At 36.0% G+C, this 26,005-nt stretch overlaps 1 protein-coding gene across 1 annotated transcript in view; it reads left to right on the plus strand.

Moving 5' to 3' along the window:
• The first annotated feature begins 282 nt into the window (after positions 1-282).
• Positions 283-26,005, plus strand: part of LOC149946012 (ATP-binding cassette sub-family C member 1-like) — a 50,578-nt gene continuing 24,855 nt past the window's right edge. Inside the window, exons 1-12 of the mRNA XM_090172522.1 lie at positions 283-597; positions 14,831-15,016; positions 15,336-15,449; positions 16,812-16,949; positions 17,511-17,651; positions 19,732-19,790; positions 20,576-20,704; positions 21,800-21,988; positions 22,793-22,967; positions 24,077-24,331; positions 24,510-24,713; positions 25,833-25,979. Of these exons, the coding sequence (XP_090028648.1) occupies positions 568-597; positions 14,831-15,016; positions 15,336-15,449; positions 16,812-16,949; positions 17,511-17,651; positions 19,732-19,790; positions 20,576-20,704; positions 21,800-21,988; positions 22,793-22,967; positions 24,077-24,331; positions 24,510-24,713; positions 25,833-25,979 (1,767 nt within the window). The 5' untranslated portion in view covers positions 283-567. The remainder of the gene's footprint in view (positions 598-14,830; positions 15,017-15,335; positions 15,450-16,811; positions 16,950-17,510; positions 17,652-19,731; positions 19,791-20,575; positions 20,705-21,799; positions 21,989-22,792; positions 22,968-24,076; positions 24,332-24,509; positions 24,714-25,832; positions 25,980-26,005) is intronic.

The following is a 26,005-nucleotide window of genomic DNA, read 5'->3' on the forward strand; positions in this document are numbered from 1 at the left end:
GCGTAACCCCAAATTAACAGAAATGCATTAGGAAGCAGCAAATATATCAATCGCCCATTAAAAATGTTTATTTAAAGTCGACAAAATCAGACAACATTATCGAATCAAAACTAGTGACTTTTCAACGCATAGATAATATTTAGGGAATGTTGAAATCGAAAGGAGTTAGTAGCGCAGAGGTTGGATAGATATTATGCACTAGATCTGGGTGAAGATTAGCTATCTGATAATTTCAAAGACAATAAAGCTTTTAAATTTGATGTACGCGTAGAAATGTTGTTCTCTAGCTGTAACATCGTGTCGTATAATCCCACTGCAAGTCGTGTGGAAGTAGCGACCGTGTTTCAAGGATAGCTTTCGTATCGGTATAGGAGGCCACTTGCGCTCGAATGCGCGAGGTTATTCGTTTACCTCTGCAGACTACTACAGTGTTACTACAACTGTGCTTTTTAAAGAGGAACATAGAACCTAAAATATCACTACACATAATGCGTGTTTCATTCGCCATGTAATTTCGTTAGTCCAGCGTACGGAGCCCCAGTGAAAGCGACCATGTTCTCAGAAACAATGGATAGATGGTGTGGCTCCCCATTTTGGGTAAGCCTAGATATTGTATTCGCTCGATGTTGATGCCCGAATTTTAACATTGAACATTATATGGATAAGGTGATGTCACGGTTCTAACCGTTAAATAAGTAAACTGTACAATAAACTAAGAAATGTTAGCAGATTTAATCCGTAGAACGTCGTACCGATAGATGGCTCCAGGTGCTCTTAAATAATGGGGTTCACCAATTACCTTAGACAATAAATACAATCACGTGTTTAGATGGGTTTAGATATTCATTTGTATCATTTTGACAGAGGTTTTGAAGGTATGGGCGAAATTTTAAAATTTATCATTTCCAGGGGCAATTGATTATTAATTAAGCAGATGGGGTAAGGACCCCGTCCGCATAGCACTATTTTGGGCAGAGAAAGGCTGAAATATATAGTATCCAACCACCATTCTAGACTTTTAATTAATTGATATCTCAGTCGAAAAATATGTTAATTTGAAAAAAGTTATTTTTTGTGTAGAAATAAATAATATAAAACCATAATATGTAAGACACTATTAGTATCGAGAAGGATGAATCAAGTGAGATTTCAAAATGCGTAATTTGAATACTTTTTAAACAACTGAGGGGTTAACAAAAATAGCTTTGAATAAAATCAATCATAAATATAATAATTTGGTCTTCAAAAAGAATTATTCCATCAATCTCCCAAGGGGCTTATCTTCTAGAGTTTGCCTGTACAGTGTATACCGATTACGTGGAGTGCGCTGAGATTACGCGAAGCACTCAGATTACGGACTCTTTATGGAAAGCGGGGAAAACAACGATTAAACAGAATGGTCAGCCCCACGCTAAAACCAATAGGCAGATAAACTTATCAAAAAGTGACTAAATAGTAACTTAAGCAGGGTTTCCCCCGAGCGTTTCAAATGTCTTAGGATTATTTGCTTAACAAATATTATGCAAATTCTTTGGCATAAGATTTTTCAAAATTTTGATATTCTATGCCCATTGCCCACGTAGGTGTGCAATGAGTTTTTAAACGGTTATTCTAAAAAAAAAGAGTTACCATTTTGTAAACGATCACTTATTATTAAACGCAATAACCGTTATAAAGTTAATAAAATATGATTATTCGTATTAACATGGGGTTGAAATTAGTCACACAGATTTTAAATGTATTTAAAAGCTTTGCGATGTTTTGGTTATACGACCTTCTCCCCAATCGGAACTTCAATAAATGACACTCTCTTTTTCTCCCCTCCTACGCGCATGCGCGAATCACTGAATAAAACAGGTTTTATTGAAGCGTTATTTAAGCCTTTTAAACCACAAGGACATCCCGCGCGTGGTAGCACGTACCCCCTTTCTGCCTTTCACTGTGTACCCCTGCTGTGTACTGAGGCAGTTGCTGGGGCGAACGGCCGCGCGCCTAGCGGATTTCTGGCGAAACGACGATCACGTGGGTTATTTTTTTAATTATTATAAAATTGTCGTCTGCTATTTATTTTCGGCTAGGAAATTCGCAAGGTTTTTAAAAATCGTGCATAGGGCATTTCGAAAGTATCTTCGCCCGCTTACATTAGAGCAGATATTTCATTAAATAGTTTAAAAATCTTTGGAAAACCTAATGATTTTATGAGGTAAGCTTAAAATTAGATTACTTTATATATTAAAACAGTGTTATAAGTTTTTTTTGTTTTCTTTTAGGTATTATTCTTTCATTGAATATGCCTAAACAAAAGTGTGCATTCATCCAAGATGCAGAAATGATAGTTGCTATGATAAATTTCTTTATTTAGATTCATCATTTAATATCATTTTGACCTTTTGCCAATATTTTGCGTGCAATATTCCAGTTAAGTTCTTAGAAATTAAAGGATTCCAGAACATGATATCTGCCACAGACATCTGCGAGACCCAAGAATATACAGATTTATATTATCCTGTATGACATGATCGTGCAGCGTTATTATTATTCCCAAGGCATTCTTTGAAGAAGTCTTTCGCATCTGGCTCAAATTTCGTTGCTGAAAAATTATATGAAATAATGTTTTAATAACTTGAAATGTAAATTAATTTCATACAAAATTCTATCGTACTTGTTAAGAGGAGGTTTACGGCCTTCTTCGTTCTTGGTTTTTTAACCTTGAAGTTAAAATTGAAATTTTTAAATACAATAAATGAAAAGCACTAGCTACTAGATTTCAGTCCCTAAAGTGTATATTTCGCTATTCACTAGTCTTTGCTTCGCCCCACTATTTATGAAACGCTTGCGCCATCTAGCGATGAGACTTACCATGATAGAAAAAATCGCGCGGGATTTCCTTAGTCTATGATTCGAATAATCGTTTTGAAAACCGAATTTAGGAATCGAATAATAACCGAATTTTCGAATAATTTATTTTAGGAATCGAATAATAACCGAATTTTCGAATAATTTATTTTAGGAATCGAATAATAACCGAATTTTCGAATAATTTATTTTAGGAATCGAATAATAACCGAATTTTCGAATAATTTATTTTAGGAATCGAATAATAACCGAATTTTCGAATAATTTATTTTAGGAATCGAATAATAACCGAATTTTCGAATAATTTATTTTAGGAATCGAATAATAACCGAATTTTCGAATAATTTATTTTAGGAATCGAATAATAACCGATTTTTCGAATAACCGATTCGTTTTTCGAGTTCGGAATTACTATTCGAATCGGTTTAAAAATTCACTAACTAAGTAACTAACCCACGAAACAGAGTACCTGGTCAATCATTTATTCGTCTATGAGTGAGCCATACAGCCTTGGACTAATAAAAACAGGGACGTGTTGGCGTCACAAAATGTCTTTAACAAGCGCGAAACACTCTTCTTCCTAGTCCTTTATCCGGAAAATTGTGCGTAAAAGCGACTGCGCAAGTGCGAAGGTACAACAAGGAGCAGCCATGTTTAAAAATCTGTGGACGCAAATATACGTAAACACAGTTATTGGAAAATCTCCATCCATGTGAAACCTTCGCACATGCGCAGAGTGAGTTACAGTTGAAGAATAGCGTTACTGTTTCTAAGGTGTTTGTAAACGTTTTATTGATAAAAACCTAGTTGGTTTTTTAATATGTTGTATATATCTCGAATCGGTATAAGTTTTAACATAGCTCAGCTCAGTACAATATACAGTCTGGTTCCCTAGTACTTCTTTAATTCACAACTAATGACGCAATAAATAATAATACTTTTCCCGCAAATCGGAAAAATAAACAAGTCCGCCCAGACCGTAATATTAGTTCCACATCAGTGTATTCGAGTGGTTAAACCCAAACCCATACACCCTTAGTAGACACAGGTAGGCAAACTAATACAAAAGCTGTTGAGGCTACGTGATTACTTATCGTTGGATATATAAATTGCCATCCTAAGTTAAAGAGTGGATGCCGCCCACCATCAGGAGACCCGGGTGGGAAAACTGATATAACAGCTGTTGAGGCCATGCGATTTCCTATCGTTAGATATAAAACTCCATCCTAAGTTGAAGGATTAAAACTTGGGCGCCACCCACCCTCAGGATACGTGGGTGGGCAAAGCAATACAAAAGCTGTTGAGGCCATGTTATTTCCTATCGTGTGTTATATCATTTACCATCCTATGTTAAAGAGTGGCCACCGCCCACCCTCAGGATACCCGGGTGGGCAAACCAAATTAACCAATACAAGAGCTGTTGAGGCCATGTGATTTCCTATCGTTAGATAGACGGAAAGTATCAAAGGTGAAATAGGTAAGGAAAACATGACGAACATAAATTAAATTATTGAAATTAGTGGAAATATGATATAAAGAAATTCTAAAACTGGGATTGAAATGGGTTTATTTTAGGAAATTTATATCAACTATTTGGGTAGTTTAGGCACCAAAAGTCATGTAAATTCGCAAATTCATAAAAAAATACCCATGAATTTATTAACTTTTTGATCACTCTCCCTTTAAGGGGGTTGGTCGGAGGGGGCTGAAATTAACGGCACTGCGCGTTCTATCGTTTGATATAAAAAGTACCATCCTAAGTTAAAGAGTTAACTTTAACGTATTGTTACTAAAGGGGGGGGGGGTCGAAATTGCGCTCCCTGTTTACCTGACAGACCTGAAACTGCCCATCGGTAAAAGTTGTGTAGCCCCACACTGCAATTCAAACTTCCCGCCACGCCCGTGTCACCCTTCGTGTAAATCTACAAGGGTGGGGGGGGGGGCGGAGTTTGAGGTTCACTTGACCTTAAACGCCGTAAATATACGTAAAATAACGCGGAAAAAGGAACGACAATTGCGACAACTTAACTAGCCAAATACCCCTGCGTCACTAAAAACGATTAGAAGTTCCGAATGAAGTTTGAAGAGAACGGCGTAGCTTGGTTGGTAAAGGCGTCGGTTATCGAGTTTATGCGGCCAGCGGCTATCTGGGCTCGAATCCCGGTGTCGCCAATAATATAATTTATAAAAATTATTTTTCGCAGCTCCATCTACCGTGTCGTCGCTTTTCCACGCAAAACAAACTACAACACTTAACGACATTCCATCCATAGCAATAGTCCCACTTTGATATATATATATCGATGTGGAACTAAAAATTGAAACATAAATTAATTTTAAGGGTTTTAAATGTTTTTAACTTTTTATCGATATAAAATGTTTAATATCAATAAAAATTCTAAAAAACATTAAAAGTGTTACATTGTTTATCAGTTTAAACTAATCTAGAGGTTTAGTTTTACTTATAGATTCGAAAAAATGAGGCGAAAATGCCGCTTTATTTCAATTTGCAAACAATATATTAGACTATAATCATTTAATGAAAACTTTTTTAATTTTTCGGAAAAATACGGAAAATTTTCCGACTTACAACACTAGTTTTATTCATTTCTTGGTATATTTCATAAACTATGCTATGGGTTAAACCACCAATGGGTTAGGGCTCCAAACCCAGGAAACGTCCTCGACACGACATTGAGAAACTGACTGGACCAGAGACATTCTCACAATCCGAGATGTCTTTGACGTCGTCACTGGTAACCGACTGGAACCGTAAGGTCCGTCTCCGTCGGAAGCTGCCTCAACGGTCACGTACGCCGCTTGCAAGAAGAAGTTTCAAGTGGCATTCAGTACGGCTTGAAGCCTAATCTGGTCATCACTATCAAGGAAGGCCCAGAACATGATCGCCAATTGCGGGGAATTAAAGGAGTTGTGGGACAAACTGCAAGAGATATTCGATATAGACTCCTGGCCCAGCTGATGCGAACGAATAAGGAACCAAAAGTGGACATGGCTTTGCACCTTTCGTCGATGCAGGCACTGTGGGCCAACATACTCACGACAGCACGAAAAGAAAACGATGTGTCATTTGAAGAATGCATCCTAGTAGACTGTATTTTTAGTCATTGCCTCAAGACGATTTTCGAGTATTTGGGATGTTCTGGGATACATTACCTGAAGAAAAACAGACGGTCTCTGAACTAGAGCGATTACTAATTGGCCGGGCTACCCAAGTTGACAATACCCTAGGACAATCACCTGGTTTTTCAGCACATGATTCCGCAAGAGTCCTTGCATTGAAGGATGAAGGTGACCATGGAGGTAGCGGAACACGAGGTAGCAGTAAAGGCGGAGGTCTCTTCACGGCGAATGGTTTGGTTGCTTGCCCATCACAGAATCTGCTTGGGATTTGGACTCCAGGGCCACTCAACCCATAAAGAATGATGCCACGAACTTACGAAGTATATACGATTCCATAAGTTCGACACCCCAGCTAATGCCCAGGTCGGAAATGAAGCCCAGATGTCTGCAGACGGTTAGAGTGAAGTTACAGTAGTGTTCCGCATCGGAAAGGAGAGGCGTCGAGAAGTCATTCACAATGTCTGACCGGTAATGTCTTTTCGTTGAAAAGAGCAGTCTCGAAAAACAAGGACTTTGAATTCAGAGCTACGGCAAAGTCATGTGGCCTGTATGAAAATTGTAAGGGAATACAAAAAATTAGTCTAACTGGGAAGGCCAAGGTCCTATCCTGCATGGACATCACAGTCGAACAACTCTGAAATTCCGTGCATCTGGCAGCTGATCCAAAGAATGAAAGAAAGGCAGATCTCTAAGTCTGGTACGAAGGCTTTGGCCATCAAGAGTAAGCGTGACGTTGCAGCTACGCTAAACTGACTCGGCTACGAAGTGGTCAAATCGAAGATTGACAAGCACTGCAAAGGCTGTATGTACGGCAAAATGACTAAATAACAGTTTTGGAACTCGTCTAAACAAGGCTGAAAGACCAGGAGACCAGATTCATTCTGAAATCTGGGGACCATCGCCAACATTATATAAGAATGGAAGAGCTACTACCTACTCCTCAAAGATGAATCCGTCCGTTAACCACCTACGAATTTTCGGAACCGAATTCTTCGTACAAATTCCAAAGGTGAAGAGGAAGAAAGCCTATAAAGGTGTTCTCGTCGGCTACGAAGGAAACACTGATGGATACCAAGTCTACGGTCTTAAGCTCAAAGGTGTCTTACGATCTGTATGATCGAAAACTGTCGCCCCGATGCCGGAATGAACGCATCGACAGTGTACTACGGAGCCACGGTTTCCATCAAGCGGATGGCGATCACTGCCTGTACGTCTACTAGGAAGGAGAGCTATTTCTGGTCCTCATACTTTAAGTGGACGACGGACTTGTTGCAGGAAATACTATTGGAGCATTCGAATATTTCATCAATCGATTCAGCGACAAATTCCGTTAAGTCACAGGAAACACCTCAACGTACCTGGGTTCGAAGGTCGATTCCATTCTTCATCAGAGCGCCTAAATAGAGAATGTCTTATGAAGATTCCATTGCAAATTTGTAAAATACGACCCATGTGAAGAGGACCAGAATTTTTTTATACGTCATCTGTCTATACCTCATAGAATTTGCCGTCAATCAAGCATCTCAAAAGTTGGATAATCCGAAAGTTGATTATTGGAATGCGATCTAGCGAATTTTCCGTTTCCTGGGGGAACGGCCACTCTGTGTCTTCTGTTCAACACAAACGATTCGCTGAGGAGTAATCCCTACTGCAAAGACACAACGCTCAACATCAAGGATCGTTTGGCTAATAGGTGCAACACCTGTTGCCTGGGCCAACAGGAAGCAACAGTCTGTTGCACTCTCGACCATTGAAGCGAAATTGGCAAATGCCACAGAAGCCGCAAAGGACATTGGGTGGAAAGAAGGCATCAAAGCTGTCATGGGCGTCCAAACGGTCAGCGTTCAACAGTACTATGTGCAAGAACTTGTACAGCAAGAAGTCATTGTAGCTGCGAATACTATGCAGCCCAGAGGTTTGAGCATTTGGGTATGCATCGGTTGGAGACGTATGACGTCTCTAACATCACGGCCAGGCAGATTTTAAGCTTTGTGTCAGCAATAGGACTTATTTAAGTCACCCAGTTTGGGGATGCACAATGGACCTTAGGTCGAAGTGTTTGGCTTGCCACCCCACTCAATAATAATAATAATAATAAGAAGTCATTGATGTCGCCTACGTTCCGAGTGAAGATCAGCTTGCCGATATCTTCGCGAAACCGTAACCGGTAGAGCCTTAAGTTTCACTCGTCTACGCCGGAAGTTAAATATAAATACGTATGACAAGGTCTTCATCGAGGGCGAGTGTTGAAGAAAAGAAAGAAAAACAACCAGTATTTACTTTTTTACCGTTTCTTTATGCATCCAAAGTGTTTAATTTTCAATATGTTGCATATATATCGAACCGGTAGAGCATTAACTTGGTTTAGTACAGTATACTAGAGTTCGACGCCGATGTAGAAATTATCAGCGGCGACGTGTCTCATTTTTAGGCGTTAGGATAATTTAACAGTGGCGGATGCAGTGGAGGGGAGGGGGGGGGGATGTTACTACGTTCTTGGTGCAGTGATGCCAGGTGACAACAATAAAATTTCCCTTAGAACCAAACAATACTAGAAATCCCAGATTTGGGGTTTATAAGTAGAAATCGGAATAACAAACGGGTTTATACTCTTTCATAGAATTTCTGCTAGAAATCATTCATTGAACAATAATTATAATAATTATTATAGGAAAATAGTACGGCGTCGCGCCGAAGAAACGTCGGCGGCGGCGCGCCAAAAATAAGGGAAAAGCCGGCGTGGCGGCGGCGTGAACAGGGGCGGCGTCGGACTCTAACGTATACAATCCAGTAATTTTATTAATTACTTGTTTTACTTCATCAACTATGCTATGGGTTTAAAACTTCAATAGTTACGTAGATTTAGTTAAGTAGAATCTCTTTTTAACCGGTGGGGCCCTAAGCAGGTATATTTACCTTCCGTATAATATGAAAAAGAATAAAAAAGCACCTTTTTAGAGAAACAATAATAGCCCATACGTCTTTAAATGCTGGCGCCGCTACTTTTTCGACCTCGTTAAGAAGATTAGCATCCGAAAAGCCCATCAACCCCTAAATATCGTAACAAATGCCCAAACCCCACCTCGATTCCATCATACTCAATAAAATCATCAGCGGCGTAGGAACCGGGGGGGGCAGGGGGGCATTGCCCCCCCTGGTATTTTGCCTGGGGGGCAACCCATGTAAATGCCCCCCCCCCTGGAAATTGCTTTTATTCATACCATAGTCCATCGGGCGGGGACGTCGTACCTTGGTCAAAATCCAAAAATATACATAATATCATTTAGTGCTTTAGTAGCCTACTAAGTCTACTTACTTTTCGTAAAATTATTTCAAAACATAACTTAGACAATGTGGGAGTTTTAAGTCTTTTTTCTAAAGTAGTATTAGATTAGTTTCGTGATATACTTTTTCATATGTGTCGGGTATCCGGTTTTACTACTAATATTAACACTATTATGTAAAAAAACGGTTTTATGTATAAGATTTGCTATTTGTGCGATAATGTTTCCCGCTTCAATGAGGTGCCAAATTATCGCACAAATAACCTCACCTTCGCTTAGCCAATCCCTTTAAATCGGCCAGTTTTAATTAATTGGAGTCGTGAATAGGGTTTAGCGTCGGTACACCAGCGCCACCGCAACATCGCACTGTTCTCGTAATATTGTTAAATAAAATAGGCGCTCTCGAGTCCTGTCTCTCCATAGACAGTATATATCCCTTAGGGATTTATACTGTCTATGGTCTCTCCTCTGCACCTTGGGAAATACCAAAATTGCGTGTTTTGCACGACCTTTATCTTGCAAGCTACGATTTCTTCAGTTGGTTTCGCGCCACGGCTTTGCCCAGGTAGTTAAATAGTAAATATGTTTTGAATTATTTGACAGTGTTTGTAGGCCTATTAATTTTATTCGGAATAAAAGTTTACGCAATCAGGTAAGATGTTAAAGAATAATCTAAGATCGTTTAAAAATTTATCACTGAGGCTTCTAACTTTCTATGATTCCTTTATTTAAAAAACTTAATTTTTAAAATGTTGATATCTAAATGGTCACTCAATTAGGTCTGATGTTGAAAATTTATATCTTAGAAAGTTATCACTACTGAGCCTTCTAATTTTTTATGAATACACGTTATTTTTGTTACACTAGGCTTAACAAAAAATATATCTGATTATCTTTAGATCAGATGTTTAAAATTTATTAAACATAAAACAGTTATGACTGAGGTTTCTAGCTTTCTACGACTACATGTTTTGTTATACGAAACTTAATAAAATATATTTTACACAAAAGTGAACTTAAATATTTAAACAATAAGTGAAAGATTTTGTAAATTTAAAGTTAAAATCTTAGGTACTGTTAATAGGTTAGAGACTAGAGTACGGGAAAATTCATCATTCATAATTGTTGAGATAACGTAGGACTCGAGTTCGCGTTGAGAGAGAAGTTTATACTAAGGCCAACAAGGGAGTATGTATTGTTTTTGAATTTTAAATATTTTATGTTTTTAGTTAGTGTCTGTAAGCGAGTCTGTAAGGAATTTGACTTTGCTTTACAGGATGGAAAGAGGTTTGGGCTAGCGGGAGAGGGATCGAATATAAATGAGGGGTAATCGGGCGTAAGAAAAAATTACTTTTAATTTAGCGAAAATATTATCGAATTTTCCACGGTTTTAACGCATTTGACCATAATTATCCACATCTGATTTGAGTTAAGTTCGTACCACTTTTTTGTAGTCCTGAATAAAACAAAGGACATCGCACTTCTTCTATGGGATTTGGCTTTCGACCGATTTTTTTCAAATTGAAACATGTTGTTGGGCTTGATCAAAGGAGCAAAATTGTCCATTGCCATTTTTTCCTAGCTCCTATAGTTTGGCCAGTAGCAGCGGTCAAAAGTGGACGAAACTTAGTGTAGTCTATTTGTTAAAAGAAGTCTCGGCCCATCGCTTAGCGCTCTGTTTGCGCGTCGCTAGTCCGGTTTCACTATCAATAGAGGTTTCTTGCCGAAATTCCGGGTGCTTCCCAAAACCGAGCGTCGTATTTGGTTTCGTTCTGTTCGTACTACTTTCTGATCGCACGATGAACGAACTCAGTAGATAAATAGTTATTAGTTAAGTATTGAGTCTTTAACTGTCGTGTGACCGTGACTTTAACCGAGTATGTGCTGTATCGATAAATAAGTGTTTGATCTGTTGTTGAGTGACTGTTTCTTACCTATGAGCGAGTGTTGAATGTGGGATTCAACGAAACGGTTAATCATATATATTCGGATTTCTTTAGTATTTATTTTATTTTATTATTGCTCATAAAATATTGAATATTAAATAATTCAACGTACAAAAATTCATCGAATAATAAGTTGCGAGAAAATAAATAATGAAGTAGAGGTGTAAAATCTTGGCAAGAAAACTCTATTGATAGTGAGCCCGGACTAGCGACGCGCGAGCGTAGAGCGCTAACCGATGGGCCGTGACTCCTTTTAACAAATAGACTATACTAAGTTTTGTCCACTTTTGACCGCTGATACTGGACAAACTATAAGAGCTAGGGAAAAATGGCAAGAGACAATTTTGCTCCTTTGATCAAGCTTAGCAACATGTTTCATTTTGAAAAAAATCTGTCGAAAGCCAAATCCCATAGAAGAAGTGCGATGTCCTTTGTTTTATCTAGAATCCAAATATTGCGATTCGGTCTAGCATTTATATTCTGATTTTGAATAAAAACGTTTTATTTAATTATCATGTATTTGGATTCAATGGATTCTTTTTTTTTCAATGAGAAACTGAGAATAGTTAAGTAAAATTTTATTTCTTTTAATTACCTAAAATTTACAAAACTTTGATCCCCCGTAGAAATACTCACCCAAAAAGAGAAACAATAACAAAAAAATTATATCTGGAGGGTTCTTGTCTTTGAAAAAAATAGCCTTTTTTCAACACTGGGGGAAGACTTGGAGTTTTATCGGTTTGCCCCCCCCCCCTGAAATAAAGACCTTCCTACGCCCCTGAACATCATACTTGCAAATAGTGAAATTTTCGGAGGGAGTTCCAGGCACCCATCATGTGTGTTTGTTGTGAATGTCACTGAACCGTGGGGGAATGAAATAGGGGATGAAAATTAAAAGAATTAAAGAAAAACAGAATATTAAAATACAAATAAAGCATATTTGTAAATGTTTTATAAACCTTTCTCATTTAAATCGAGGGCCAAAATAATATTTTGTAGTATTTCGTTGCCAAATAAAGAAATTTTAAAAATTAAATACATATTTTTGTGACTTTTCATCATTTTTTTATCGAATAATCGAGGATTTTAATGTGCTGAAGTACCCCGCAGCGCGAGAGTAGAGAGGTTAAGCAAGACGCTTTTGGAGTTCGAACGACAACGTCGGGGGTATCTACACGTTCAGGAAATTAATTTCCTTAAAATCAGTTAAACGTGCTTTCACTTTGACTGCTTAAGAAAACATTTACAGTTATAATAGCATTTTAACACATTTTAGAAATATTTGCTTAACCCGGGCACATGACGAAAATAAATAAGTGTTTATCCAATACTAAAACACGCCTTGTGCTGCCCGGTAGTATTGTCTAAAGACAAACATTTGTTTTCGTGTACCCTGCTTTACTTTAAATGCGTCTCCGATTTCCCCCAAATATACAAGGCTTAGGAGCAGTATTTACGATTCCTAAAACGCACGTTGCTAGAAAATGGACAACTTGCTATAATTATCTCTAGGTTTGTTGATCAGGAAAATTGTAATATTCAGTATTTTTATTTAAACGCTATAGATTATACTACGTATATATTATTATTATACTGCGTGTCAAAATTAGTTAGACAGAAATATGGCTTCACCCTCAAGGTATAAAAGACTTTGACTCCGAAGCACTAATGCGATAAGAACACCGCGGAGAATAATCACTTGACTCTCAACGTTGTCGATCAAACTTCTAGAGCGCTTTGCTTAACGTATCTAAGCGTGTAATTCCGGTGAGTTGTCTACTGATTCCTCCGATTTCCTCGCCGATATAATCATTTCGAGCAGTTATTGTTATTAAAACTAGTGTTGTAAGTCGGAAAATTTTCCGGAAAATGACCGAGACCTTATTTCCGGAAAATTTTCCTTATCTTTCCGCAAAAAGTAAAAAATGTTTTAATTTTATGATTTGTCTAATATCATATTTGCAAATTGAAATAAAGCGGCATTTTCACTTCATTATTTCGAATCTAAAAGTAAAACTAAACCTCTAGACTAGTTTAAACTGATTAACAATGTAACACTATTAATGTTTTGTAGTATGTTTACTGATATTAGACATTTTATATCGATAAAAAGTTAAAATCATTAAAAACCCTTAAAAAGTAATTTGTTTCAATTTTTTATTTTTCCGATTTGCGGAAAATTTTCCGCATTTTATTTTTCCGGAAAATTAACAAAACTACTTAAAACAAATGTTCCTAAATAGAGTATTTTGTATTTTAAAATACTAAAATAAATATTTAGTATTTAGTATTTAATTTTAAATACTTTTTTAAAGAGTATTTAGAATTTTATTTTAAATACTTACTCTAGCAAGTATTTAGTATTCTATTTTAAATAACGATAATGTAGTATTTTACCCAACACTGCCCTTGACCCTATCAATGATTAATTTTGAAGTTCCCAGCATTTGTTTTGAAAGACAATGGCCACCGGAAGGCTCAAGATAATTTCAAGTCTCAACATCATCAACTTTAATAAATTTATTTCACAATTAAGCCAATTTAATTATTGTTTTAATAAACTAATAATACTATTACAAATCAGAAGAACATGATAAATTGGTTCACATTAAAAAATATATGAAATGTTTCGTAGCCTTTAGTGAACGAATCCTTGTATAACATACTTCGAGACTGCAGCCTCAGTTTTTGGTTTGATGCAATTAAGCTCGTCTTTAAAGATTTCTCGGTAGGTGAATCAAGTTTTAGGCATACCAGACTGATGTAATTTCTTAGAGCAAGGATCTCATTCTTAGAGCATGATCGGGATTGGGAGCAACGATAAAATTCGTCTCAACAAAGTCATTTGGACTAACATCTTGATTTTATGTTGTGAAGCTCGGAAATTGTCAGCTTACGTTTAAACCATGTACGAGAGTCAAACTGTAAAACACTCAATTTCTCTAGAAGAGAGAATATGAAAAGATTCGACAAGCTAGGTCGCACCCCGGAACCAAAGAGTTTGTCCAGTGTCCCGACGTCCCTTTTATAGCGGGCCCAGGGGCGTATTAACCATTAGGCAAAGTAGGCACGTGCCTAGGGCGCCATTTTTCTAGGGGCGCCAAAAATCTGATAAAACCCCACGGTCCATGTACTTGGGTTGCCCCTACTCAAAATAATGCCGAAAAGGTTTGGGGACACTAAAATATATTTATTTATTTATTAAAAACCGATACGCCCCTCCTTAGCTGACCAATGCCAAGGGGTGCCAAATTTTTCTGTGCCTAAAGGCGCAGAAAGGGTTAATCCGCCCTTAAGCGGGCCCCTCGAATGGCGCTACCGGTCTCAAACCTAGTAGGCTGGAGAAGAAAGCCCGCCAAGAAATATTTGCGGAGTCACTGTGGTGCAATAGTAAGCGTCACCGGTAACTTAACCCCGCTCTTAACCATTCGGGTCAGAGGTCGCCACTTTCGGAGAATTATTAAGGTGGACGACGCGAGCGAGGATGAGTCATCCCTACCTTCCCCAGCAGCGTTGGCCCAAAACAACGAGATAACTCTCTCAAGCTGGGGACAAAGCCTACATTTGCAAAGAATAATAATATAAATAATATATTTATTTTAGGATTCAAATTTGACATGGTATACAGATAGTCCAGAATTCACTCCATGTTTCCACAACACGATTCTTACATGGATACCGGGTGCCTTTCTTTGGTTACTTGTTCCTGTCAAAATAGTCTCTTTCTGTAAATCGAAACAAGCTCAACAGAGAAATATTCCATGGACAAATTTAAATATTGCCAAAATTGTAAGAAACTATTTATTTTGCACATCTAGGGTTATATTTATTTAGGTAAACTGTAAATTATTAGTTTAGCTTTAATATTGCTTATTTTGGACCATACATTAATTAAAAATCTTTTAAGTAAATAAAATAACTAATTTTAAATTTCAAATATGTAGAGGTGTTCAGTGTTAAAAGCCCATTTTACAATAAAAAATTGTTCATATTTACTTATTCAGAAGAGTAGAAAGCTGTAGAGTAACTTGGTATTACAACTCAAACAAATTGAACGTACCTTTTTGAGATTAGAAATGTTTCAAATATTTTTATCTTCTGACGATAGGTGATAACACTGGTTTTGACAGTGTTATGTTCAATGGATGCTGCGTATTCCGTATATCAAGGAAATGGATTTCATGTAAAAACACTAGGTGCTGCTACGAAATGTATTACATACGTAAGTGTGTCTTTATCCTTGTTGTTTCCATTAAGTACGGGGGTAAATATGACATTTAAAGTTCTATAATAATGTTTAATATTTTTATATGTTTGTGTAGATTACAATTACTTTACTTCGTTCCTTTTTATTTAAAGCAGCGTTTCTTTTAAAAGTTAAAAATGAGAAGTCGAAAGTGCGTAGAAAATAACTGCCAATATATCGTTCATAATTTTTATTTTTTTAAATGATCTTTATCAGTGTTAAAACCTAACTTAGGGCCAATTCACATGAGCAAACATGAATGAAAAAAATATTCCCACAATATGCTGCCAACGTTTTTGTTGGCCAAATTTTGAATAAATATTTAAGTCCAATTATTTTAATGGCTTAGGTACGTTTGAACGAAAAAACTGTTTTGATCGAATGCTATTTTTTCGAAGGCTCAATCATCAGTAGTTTCATTTTATATAATTTTCAGTTGATCGAATAGGCTAGTTGTTAAAGTATCGTTATAGGAGGAAATAAATGTAGCTAAACCGATGCATATTCTGCTAATTTAGGGAATAGTTGTTTGGACTATTCTAAAAGTATATTTTTGTTAGGTTATGCTAGGTTGAAATAAGGGTTATAGTTTATAGGTTTTTTCTTTGTATTTATTAAGGCGTTTCTCGTGATATTAGTTTGCGGCTGGATTGTAAGAAATTAAGAAATTATATTGGAATATATATCCAAACTATAATGAAAATAATTAATTTATAGCTCCGATATTGCTGTTTTTATGTTAATTAAGGGTGCATTTAAAAAATAAACACGAAATATGAAACAATAAAGGTTTCAAGTGAGAAAATCTCTTCACGGCGGGTACGCTTCCTATAATAGAAAAATTGTGTTTCTACTATCGTTCTAGACTAGCGCCATGAACGAGAAAAGAGAGAAGCTATGGCGCACCCTACCAAACAAGGAGGGTTCTAAATATGGTTTATCATTACCCCAATGCAGTTTCATTTCAATTTTTTACATTTATAAGTCAAGTACTAACCTTTTACATCTATAAGCCAAGTACTAACCTTTTACATCTATAAGCCAAGTACTAACGTTTTACATCTATAAGCCAAGTACTAACCTTTTACATCTATAAGTCAAGTACTAACCTTTTACATCTATAAGCCAAGTACTAACCTTTCACATCTATAAGCCAAGTACTAACCTTTTACATCTATAAGCCAAGTACTAACCTTTTACATCTATAAGTCAAGTACTAACCTTTTACATCTATAAGCCAAGTACTAACCTTGATGCGGTAAATACGTCCCCAACGGAATCAGCGTCCAGCCGGCGAAGGTACATGTTTCATTTAAAGATCATATTTTCCAAATATAGATATTGGTGCTTACGGTGATTGTACTTGGAAAAATGAATGGTCAGCAATCTTCTGGAAGTCTAATTTTCTATTGGTTTCTTTCATCAGTCTCGGAAACAATCACATTAAGAAAATTAAGCGTTAATCTTCTTTACCAGGTTAATAAGTTTCTGTTTTATTTTTATGAATTAACCTTGAACCTATTAAATAAAATATAGTTAGAAATTACCATAAATGTAACTAGTTAAATAAAGTAGCGATACAACCCTGTGTTTCAAAAGGTTATGCAAAAAAATTTAAGGAGTTGTAGAGGGTGAGTTGAGAAGTATAAAAGCAGCAGGGAAATGCGAACATTAAGGTTCGGGTTCGTGTGATAGGTAAAAAAATACTTTGTAAACAAATCGAGGTAACCAGCGTAAAAAAGGAAACTTAAACAGTTTTAAAGTCCCTGCTGCTTGGTTTTGTGCTTGTTGCATCCTACTTCCAGGCGCTAATAGGCCACACTTTAAAGCTCTTTGGCGCTCTTTTGGCCCATCGTAGGAAAATGGGCAAAAAAAAACAGGCATTCTTCTCAACTCACCCCGAACAACTCCTTAAAATATTTGCATAACCTTTCCTTACACCATGTATATTACTTATTTAAAGGAATTCCTTAGTTTAAATTCACAGACATAAACCTAATTGTGTTTAATATTTAAGTCATGCATTTTTCTTCACAGAACCATATCGAAGACAATGTAATTTTCATTTTGTTTATGATTCATTATCCTTTCATTCTCGCAATGTTTTTCCTTTCCTTCATCAACGACAAACCACCCATTTATAAAAAACAATCACAAAGTGATAAAGCACTTTCTAACGTAAGTAATACACTATTTCATTTCACTGTAAGTATACTATTGTCAGAAGCACATAATTTTGCAGTCTTCCTTTGAATTTTCAAAATACGTTTCATAAAAATAATAAAGAGTGGGGTGGCAGATTGGTTGGCACTTTCACCTCGCAGGAAGAGGAGCTGGGTTCGATCCCAGCTTGGGGCACTGTGTGTAAGCTCGGAACAACTCTTTCAACGTTAAGTTTGCAAGTTATCTCCCCATTGGTTAAAGGGGTTTTCCCTAAAGTTCCATTTTCCATAAAAACTTGTTAACGTTAACGGGATTATTAAAGTCATTAAAAGTCGCTAGATACTTGGGCCGAGGGGCTGATCACTCCCCGTAATCGGTGTACAAGCCTGTAGCTTTGACTGCACTAAAATGATTACGTAAGTGAGTACAGATTTAGCACAGTGCTTCCACTTTGAGGGTATTTTACTCTTTTTCGCGTAAAATTGACCTCGAGAGGGATTTTTTTCGAGATTGAGGGTAATGGGTAAAATGGGGGTATTTCGAACATTTCATGGGAAATTTAACGGTATTTAAAAATTTTGAAAATAATCTACCACGAAATATAATTTCCCTTTTTGACAAAGTGTAACTAAGTTGGCCGTAAGTGGAAAACCTTTTAGGTTCTTTCTCTGTTGCCAGCTTTGCCGATTGGATCAGACATAAATATTGTTTTCGTCCCTTAGTAAGCGAATTGCATACCTACCATTAATATGAGTGTCTTTTTCTTTGTAAAAATTAAAGAAAAAACTGTGATAATTTAACTACATTTTTTAAATCGTTGTTTTTTATGGGAATTTTCAGAGTATTTTTAAATTTAAAATGGGTAAAAGTGGGATATTTTATTGTTTGATTCTTGTGGGAATTTTAAGGGTATTTTTGAAATTTGGAATGGGTAAAAGTGGGTATTTTTCAGCTTATGTCTGGGTAAAATGATCTTTTGGAAATGGAAGCACTGATTTAGCACTACCAAAGGCTGTACTCATTTTCTTATTTATGTAATCGGTGTACAGATTTTCAGAGAGTGGTTAGCCCCTCGACTTGGGCCTACGCTGGTGCCTTGGGTATAAGCCTTGCTGATTATTATTAGTATTACAATATTTTGTAGTGACTTCTTAAAGCTATAACATGTTTCATAAATAAGTAAATAACCGTAAGCAGTTCGATATTTACATTTTACATCGGTAGTGAAATTAATAGCAGCGGTAAATGTTCAGCCTTGATGCGGTGTTTACATTCGTGATTAAGATGGAAAATCGCTCTCATTGGCAACTGCGTCGAGCTAGCATATTTTTAATAGCCCACATGAACTTGAGTCTTCGTGTCGTAGAACTCGCATGAAACCCAAAAATAAGTATGAAAACAAAGGTTACTGCAAGCTCTGGCCTATCGTGGATTGTACCCATACGTATTAATTTAAAAAATTGATTTTTCAATAGTTGAAAAAACTAACAAGGAGACATCCCGAGGTGTTTCTCCCCGATTTTTGTCAAACTCGAGGGTTGAGTAGACCTTCGTGTACCTTGAAAGCTCCTAAAGGGGAAAGTTGCAATGGCCATTCGTTTTGCCATGCCAACCCAAAATGTTTTTCGCAACTCAAGTTTAATTTGTCTCTATACGTAAAATAGCATGGCAATAATAAAGGATTGTAAACCCTTACGATTTGACCGAAATTTTATTGATTTTGCCCATTTTTATCAATTTTACCCAATTATTTTGCCAAAATTTTATTGATTTTGCCCATTTTTATCAATTTTACCCAATTATTTTGCCAAAATTTTAATTTTTTAATTCTTTTAAAATGTCAAAGGGGGGGGGGACGTTTACAATCCGTGAACATTTTTGGTTGCCATGGCAAAACGAATGGCCATTGCAACTTTCCCCTTTAGGAGCTTTCAAGTTACATGAAGGTCTACTTAACCCCGGAGTTTGACAAAAATCGGCGAGAAACACCTCGGGATGTCTCCTTGTAATTGAAGTTGATCAACGGGAAGCAGAACTTGTTAACACGATTTTTTCCATAGATTAAATAGTTTTTAACAATTTAATAAACGTATAGGAATCTCCAGAAGAAACAGCTTCAATTTTTTCACTGGTGACTTATTCCTGGTTAAGTGGGTAAGTTGTCATTTTTAACGTGGCCATGATTACTATAAATTTATTTATTAACTATTAGCAAGATATTTTCCGTGGAATAATTTTCGTGTATTTTACAGAAATGTTTTACACTCAGGGTTTGGTTTTAATTATTATAACTTAGAAGTAAAAATATTACACAGTAGTAGTGTTTGGTGCAGCAACTGTAAAGGCCTCGATTATATTATGCAAATGTGCATTTTTATGTCTGATTCAAAAACATTTTCAATTATGGTACCTGGCGTACCTTTAAAGGGGCTCCTAGATCCTACCAAAAGTTCCCAAGAAACATTAAAATTAACAAAACCATATGAGGATTCACTTTTGAATTAATTATTTTCTACTGAAATTTATCAATGGAAGCATAGAAATTGACTGTATGGGGCTGAACTGCTATATTGTTTTCTAATTTTAAGATTTGAAAAGGTGCCCAAATCATTCTAAGGTGTCAAAAGCATTGAAATAGGGAGCAATTTTAATTATCTAATTGTCTAACTTGACCAAAAGTCCTTGCGCGTCACTGAAAATATTGCTTTATATTTCAGAGTGCTCAGGGTGCCATCGCGTTACAGTTCAAGCGCATTTAAAATTTAATAACTTACCAATAAATTGACGAATGAACCTTTCTTTAACTTAAAAATGACCGTTTGTTGGATGCCAAGACTTTTTTGTCGATACTATTTCAATGCTAATTTGGCTGTTGCAGTTGCGTTAACTGTTAGGGCTTAAAAATGTTTGAAATTGATTTTATGTAACGCTTGAAACAGGACAATATGGAGAGGAAGGAGAACTCCCCTAGAATCCTCTGAAGTTTTCGATTTGCTTCACTCGGACAAGACACTCACAGTCACCGAGAAATTTGAGAAGTACTGGAAGTATAAGCCAGTTGACCAAGGGTAAGTCTTAAGTATTAGTTTATCCTCGACGTTTCTTAGTAAATGATTCACACATGTATCAGTTCTTATTCTGGCTAGTAAATAACAATTTAAATTATTCTATAGCATATTTATGTTATTTTAAATTTCTTAAATAAATATTTCTACTGTAATTCAATTTCATTTCGTAAATAATCTTTAAAATTTTTAAAATATTATCATGGAATATTTCTATAAATGAACCTTGATGACATAGTTAATTTTAAACCATTATTCGTCAAATATTTGAAGATAAAATTTACTAATATTTAACAAAGATAATAAGATGGAACTTTTACTTAACTTTTTTGGTCTCACCTTATTCGTTAGAAGATTAAGATTAATGTTTTTTTTTACTTTAAAGTAATTATTTAAAAATATCTATTTCATAGTAAACATTGGCTAGTTAACATTACATAAAGTCATCATTTTAGCTAGAGATTCCAACAGTAGACCGGATTCACCCTTCTGGGGCTCATCAGTACCAGCCTTGGAAATAGGGTTTTTTCCCCAACTAGTCCTTGTACCAGTGACACCGAAAATAGTAATAAGAAAACTAGGTCTACGCACAAGTTACCCTCGCCCTATTTATTTCACAACTGCTCCCATTTGAAAATGAGTAAATTTGCCAATGTATAATAAAATAGTCTCAAATATTTTTAACACTTCTATTTAACAACAATAAATATCCAGGGTGCCCTATATGTGAGCAGTCCATTGCAAATTATAGTATAATTCTTTACAATTATTACATGGCACCCTGGATGTTTATTAGTAAACATTAAACACATTTTTGTGATCCAAAGCTTTATGCTCAGACTTCATTATTTGAACACAAATTTAAAAGGAACAAATATTTTATACCATAGTTTAGGAAAGGCACTTTATTAAGTTTTGTAAATGCTCTATGGTACGAGGGGCCGATCACTCTGTTACAAGATATCCTGGTAATCGATATTATAAATTTAATCATGATTTTATCTTGTTAAATTTGTATACAGAAAAAGCTACAGAAATGATATTAATCAGATTTAATAATCAAAGGAGTTACATTATTGTAATATCATTTGTTTATAGTTCATCGAAACGGATGGCGGAAATGGAAAATTTGCTAGAAGATGAATCGAAAGAAGATAAAATAAGATGTGAAAAGCAACCTTCTATCGCGTATCCCCTATTCAGGGCATTTTTGCCTACTTTAATTCAGTCAGTGATTTTAAGGATCCTAGCGGATGTCATAGTATTTGCTCAACCCGAACTACTCAGGTAAGACATTTCACATATTTTTACTTTTCTTTGTTGTCTTAAAAGCGTTTTCATCTTGGCTTTGTTTAAAACGCAGTCATCCATCTATACAGTCCACAACCAGGGCCGGACTTAGAGGTCCTGGGCCCATAGGCAGATAAGGAGTCTGGGCCCCCTTTTCACGAGCTGCATTTACTCTTATCCCTGGAACTAGGCTGTGCTTGAATTTCTCTGATTCAGCGTAGAAGTCTGGTTATATTATTATATAAAAGCTCTTAACAATCGTCGACTAAATATGCGATAATTATGCAACATTGCGATTTAAGGCTGCATCCGTAAACTTCCAGGCAGAAATTTTGGTAATTTTAAAACAAAATCTTCTACCTAGGAATTTCTCCAATATAAATTACGATTGATATTATAGATTTTTGCCTTCAAATACAGTAATTACGGTCACTGGAGGGCCCCTTCAAAGGATGGGCCCCTAGGCCACCGCCTAGGTTGGACTAGGCGGAAATACGGCACTGTCCACAACACTGTAAATTTGTTGCTTTTGGTCCTTTTATGGATCTTAATTTGTTTTTTCTCTAATTTTATTGGTATTAAAAATTAAATGCTGTCACTTGTTAGTGATTAATACAAATAATTTTGGTACTTGTCAAGAAGCGCAATTAGACTGGAGAATGAGATTTATGTAAAAAGCGAGGAAGTAAAAAAAATATACTACGTTACACTAACGAACAAAACAATTTACAAAATTTAAATATAAGCGCGTCACAAATAAAAACATTCTTGATGATGAAGTGTTTTTAAATAAATTTTCAGGCTGCTCATTGTGTTCTCATCCAACGACGAACCATTATGGAAAGGAGTTTTTTACGGTTCTCTCATGCTAGTTGTCAGCATCGTCCAATGTTTTTTTTCAGAAGGAAGTATGCGTTTATCCACTAAACTTGGACTTTATTTAAAATCTTCCCTAATGTGCTCGCTTTATAAGAAGGTACGTGTAATTACGTGTTTATGTTTTATTTTATTGCTTGATGGTCTTGATAGTATGGTCCAGGTAGAGCTCGGGATAACGGATAAATTTCAATTAATCATAAAAAAATCGATCAACTGTTTAATTATGGATATTATTCGCGACTATTATACGATTTAATATGCAACGAATAAGTTTTTATTCGTATATGGATATAAAATAAATGAACGGAAAATTTCTTATACGAACGCCGAGCCCTAGGTCCAGGGTGGTTCACCTTGATTGACGCACTGGGTAACAGTTACACCTTCAAAGCGAATCATGTTTGATTGATTCATTCGAATATTCCTATGGATCTTCATCCTTTGTCATGATTTCACTTTGCAATTTACAACCTCACCAATCAGTGGCGGTTCTAGGCAGGTGCAAATGCACAGGGCCTCGCGGCTCTATGGGCCTCGCTCATTTATCATTCTATGGGCCTCTCACTTCAAAGTTATATCGACCTTGCAAAGAAAGAAGTCTCCATTTCCAAGATTCAGTTCGCAAGAATGTGCGAACACATTTATGTTTTAGTTTAAAAAAGAATACCCTCGTCGTGTACTCTGCTTTATAATCAAACCAAATATAATCTATAAAATGCTGCAAATGCTTATTTACCCAACTAGTTTTTCTTAAATTGCTTGAATTTAAACAATGAAAAGGGGCCTCGAACACACTAAAACCGCTACTGTCCCCAAAGTAATTTGCGTAGCTCTAAAATTGAATACTACCGAAAATATTTTAGTTATAAAACTCATTTTGGGTAGTGGTAAAATTGGTTTGCATATCAATTTTTTTTCAAAAGTTACGTACCTAATTTTGGATAATTTTCAGTAGTTCTCAAAAATCCTTAAAAAATTACTGTTTGTCCCTTTAAATGATACAGCTAAGTCGTAACATTGAAATCATTCTTTGGTTATGCCAAAAACAGAGCCTTAATGCCATAATAACGCAACTAACTATTACAACTGAGGTCCTAGACGTAGAATGATTTTAGAGTCTATATATATTATTTAAAGACATATTACAGCATTGTTTTTAAATAAAGAAATGTGTTAAAAATGTACATAAACCTTTCGAATTTGCAGATATTACGAATCTCATACAGTGACCGGAGAAAGTTGACAGTGGGCCAAATATTAAATACGATGTCGGTGGATACATCGAAGTTTATGTGGCTCACTCAACAGACGAACTCGGCTTTTTCGTCACCTTTTCAAATTGCACTCGCACTCTTCTTCATTTGGCGTGAAATTGGAGTTTCCGTGTTGCCTGGATTAGGGGTCATGTTAGTCTCCGTTCCCTTAAATAACTTTCTCACCAGGAAAGTCAAGAAATTTCAAGTTCGTATTGTTTAAGTTGTAACTTCTTTGCAGACTCTGATTTCACGAGTTGTGAAAATAAATGAAAGGCTCTGCATTAAGCTTTTCCCAGAATAAGCTCGTGTCAAAATGAATTTGAGTTTTGTAGGAAATTGAACTGAATTTTCAAGAAATATACCAAAATTTCATTTTTTCGCAGAAAATGCTAATGAAAATCAGGGATAAACGGATTAAAATGATGAACGAAGTTCTGAATGGAATTCGAGTTTTGAAAATGTACGCTTGGGAGAAATCATTTGAAGAGATCATCGAAGACTTGCGAAAGCGCGAAACCGATTCACTGAGGAAACAATCGTATCTAATGGCTGCAATATGGGTCTCATTCAACATCACGCCAATTTTAGTAAGTTGAAATGTGTTACTTTTCTGTTGGTTTTCTTAATAATTTGAAAGGTGTTGGTATAAAGTCAGTATTTTGTTTCATATTTACAAATCTTTCCTATTTTTATTTAATATATTATTCGAAACCCGGACAGGTGACCCTTCTTTTATGCCCAATTATGAAGTTTGTCTGTGTGGTTTGAGTAAAAAATGACAAAGGCTTATCAACAATACTTAATTCAGGAAATTTACAAGCACATATTTATGTAATTTGTTTCAAGTACTACAGAGTTTTAAGATAATAATGGAGGAAATGTTAAGGAGTCATGCTATATAACATTTGAAGGTGTCTCGGCGATAACAGATGGATGAAAGACTTAATAACGAAAGGCCATTTTTCTCTTGCTGTTGACCACATTTATTATCAGCGCCATTATTCCCTTCTGTATTGAATTAAAATATGACTCCTTACTGCTTCTCCATAATAGATACGAGTAATTTTCTACTTGTTTAGCAGATAAATGAAATAAGTGAAAAGAGTACTTCTTTTACGGCAGCGGGTGACAGTTTACACAAATTACGTAACGAGTAAAATCGACACATCCTCTTCTAACGAAGCGTAACAATTGGAAAGGCCTCACAACTTAAGTTCCGTAACAAATATTCAAACACCCTCAATAACAATAGCGCCATACACCTTACAATTATTTCCTTTCACTTAAAATTAAGCCAATTTCTATATTGTTTAATCAGTTACAAATGCGAAAAACAAATGCTAATTTGCAACTCTTAAGCGGCGTTCACAATTTGCCAGGATAGATTCCTGTCGATTGTGTGAACCAGGCTTAATCGATTGAAACGTATTCAAACCGTTTTCTTCCACTTACGTGTGAACGTCGCTTAAGTGAAAATAAATCATAACTTAGGTTACGGTATAGAATTATGACATGCCACGAAACACTTAAGCGATCCATCTCTCTCCTCCCTGCAAGAATTGGTAACGCTTTTGAAAAACCCCCTCACCGTGTTTCGTAACTTGTGAACGGTCCCAAACGTCTTACGGAAGGCATTAGAAGCGGTTTTCTTTGAAGCCTATGTTTAATTAAAGATAAGCATTAAGAATTAATTTTTCTCCTTTCAGGTAACATTGTCTAGTTTTGCATTTTATGTTTTACTGGATGAGACACATATACTAACGGCCGCCAAAGCATTCGTTTGTCTGCGGCTTTTCAACATGATGCGCAAACCTTTGAATGATATTCCAAACGTTATCAATCGAATTATTGTTGTAAGTCAGAAATCTCTAACAAATAC

Source organism: Leiobunum rupestre, chromosome 4 (genome assembly GCF_980474605.1).
Source record: "Leiobunum rupestre chromosome 4, qqLeiRupe1.1.hap1, whole genome shotgun sequence".
NCBI classification, from domain to species: Eukaryota; Metazoa; Arthropoda; class Arachnida; order Opiliones; family Sclerosomatidae; genus Leiobunum; species Leiobunum rupestre.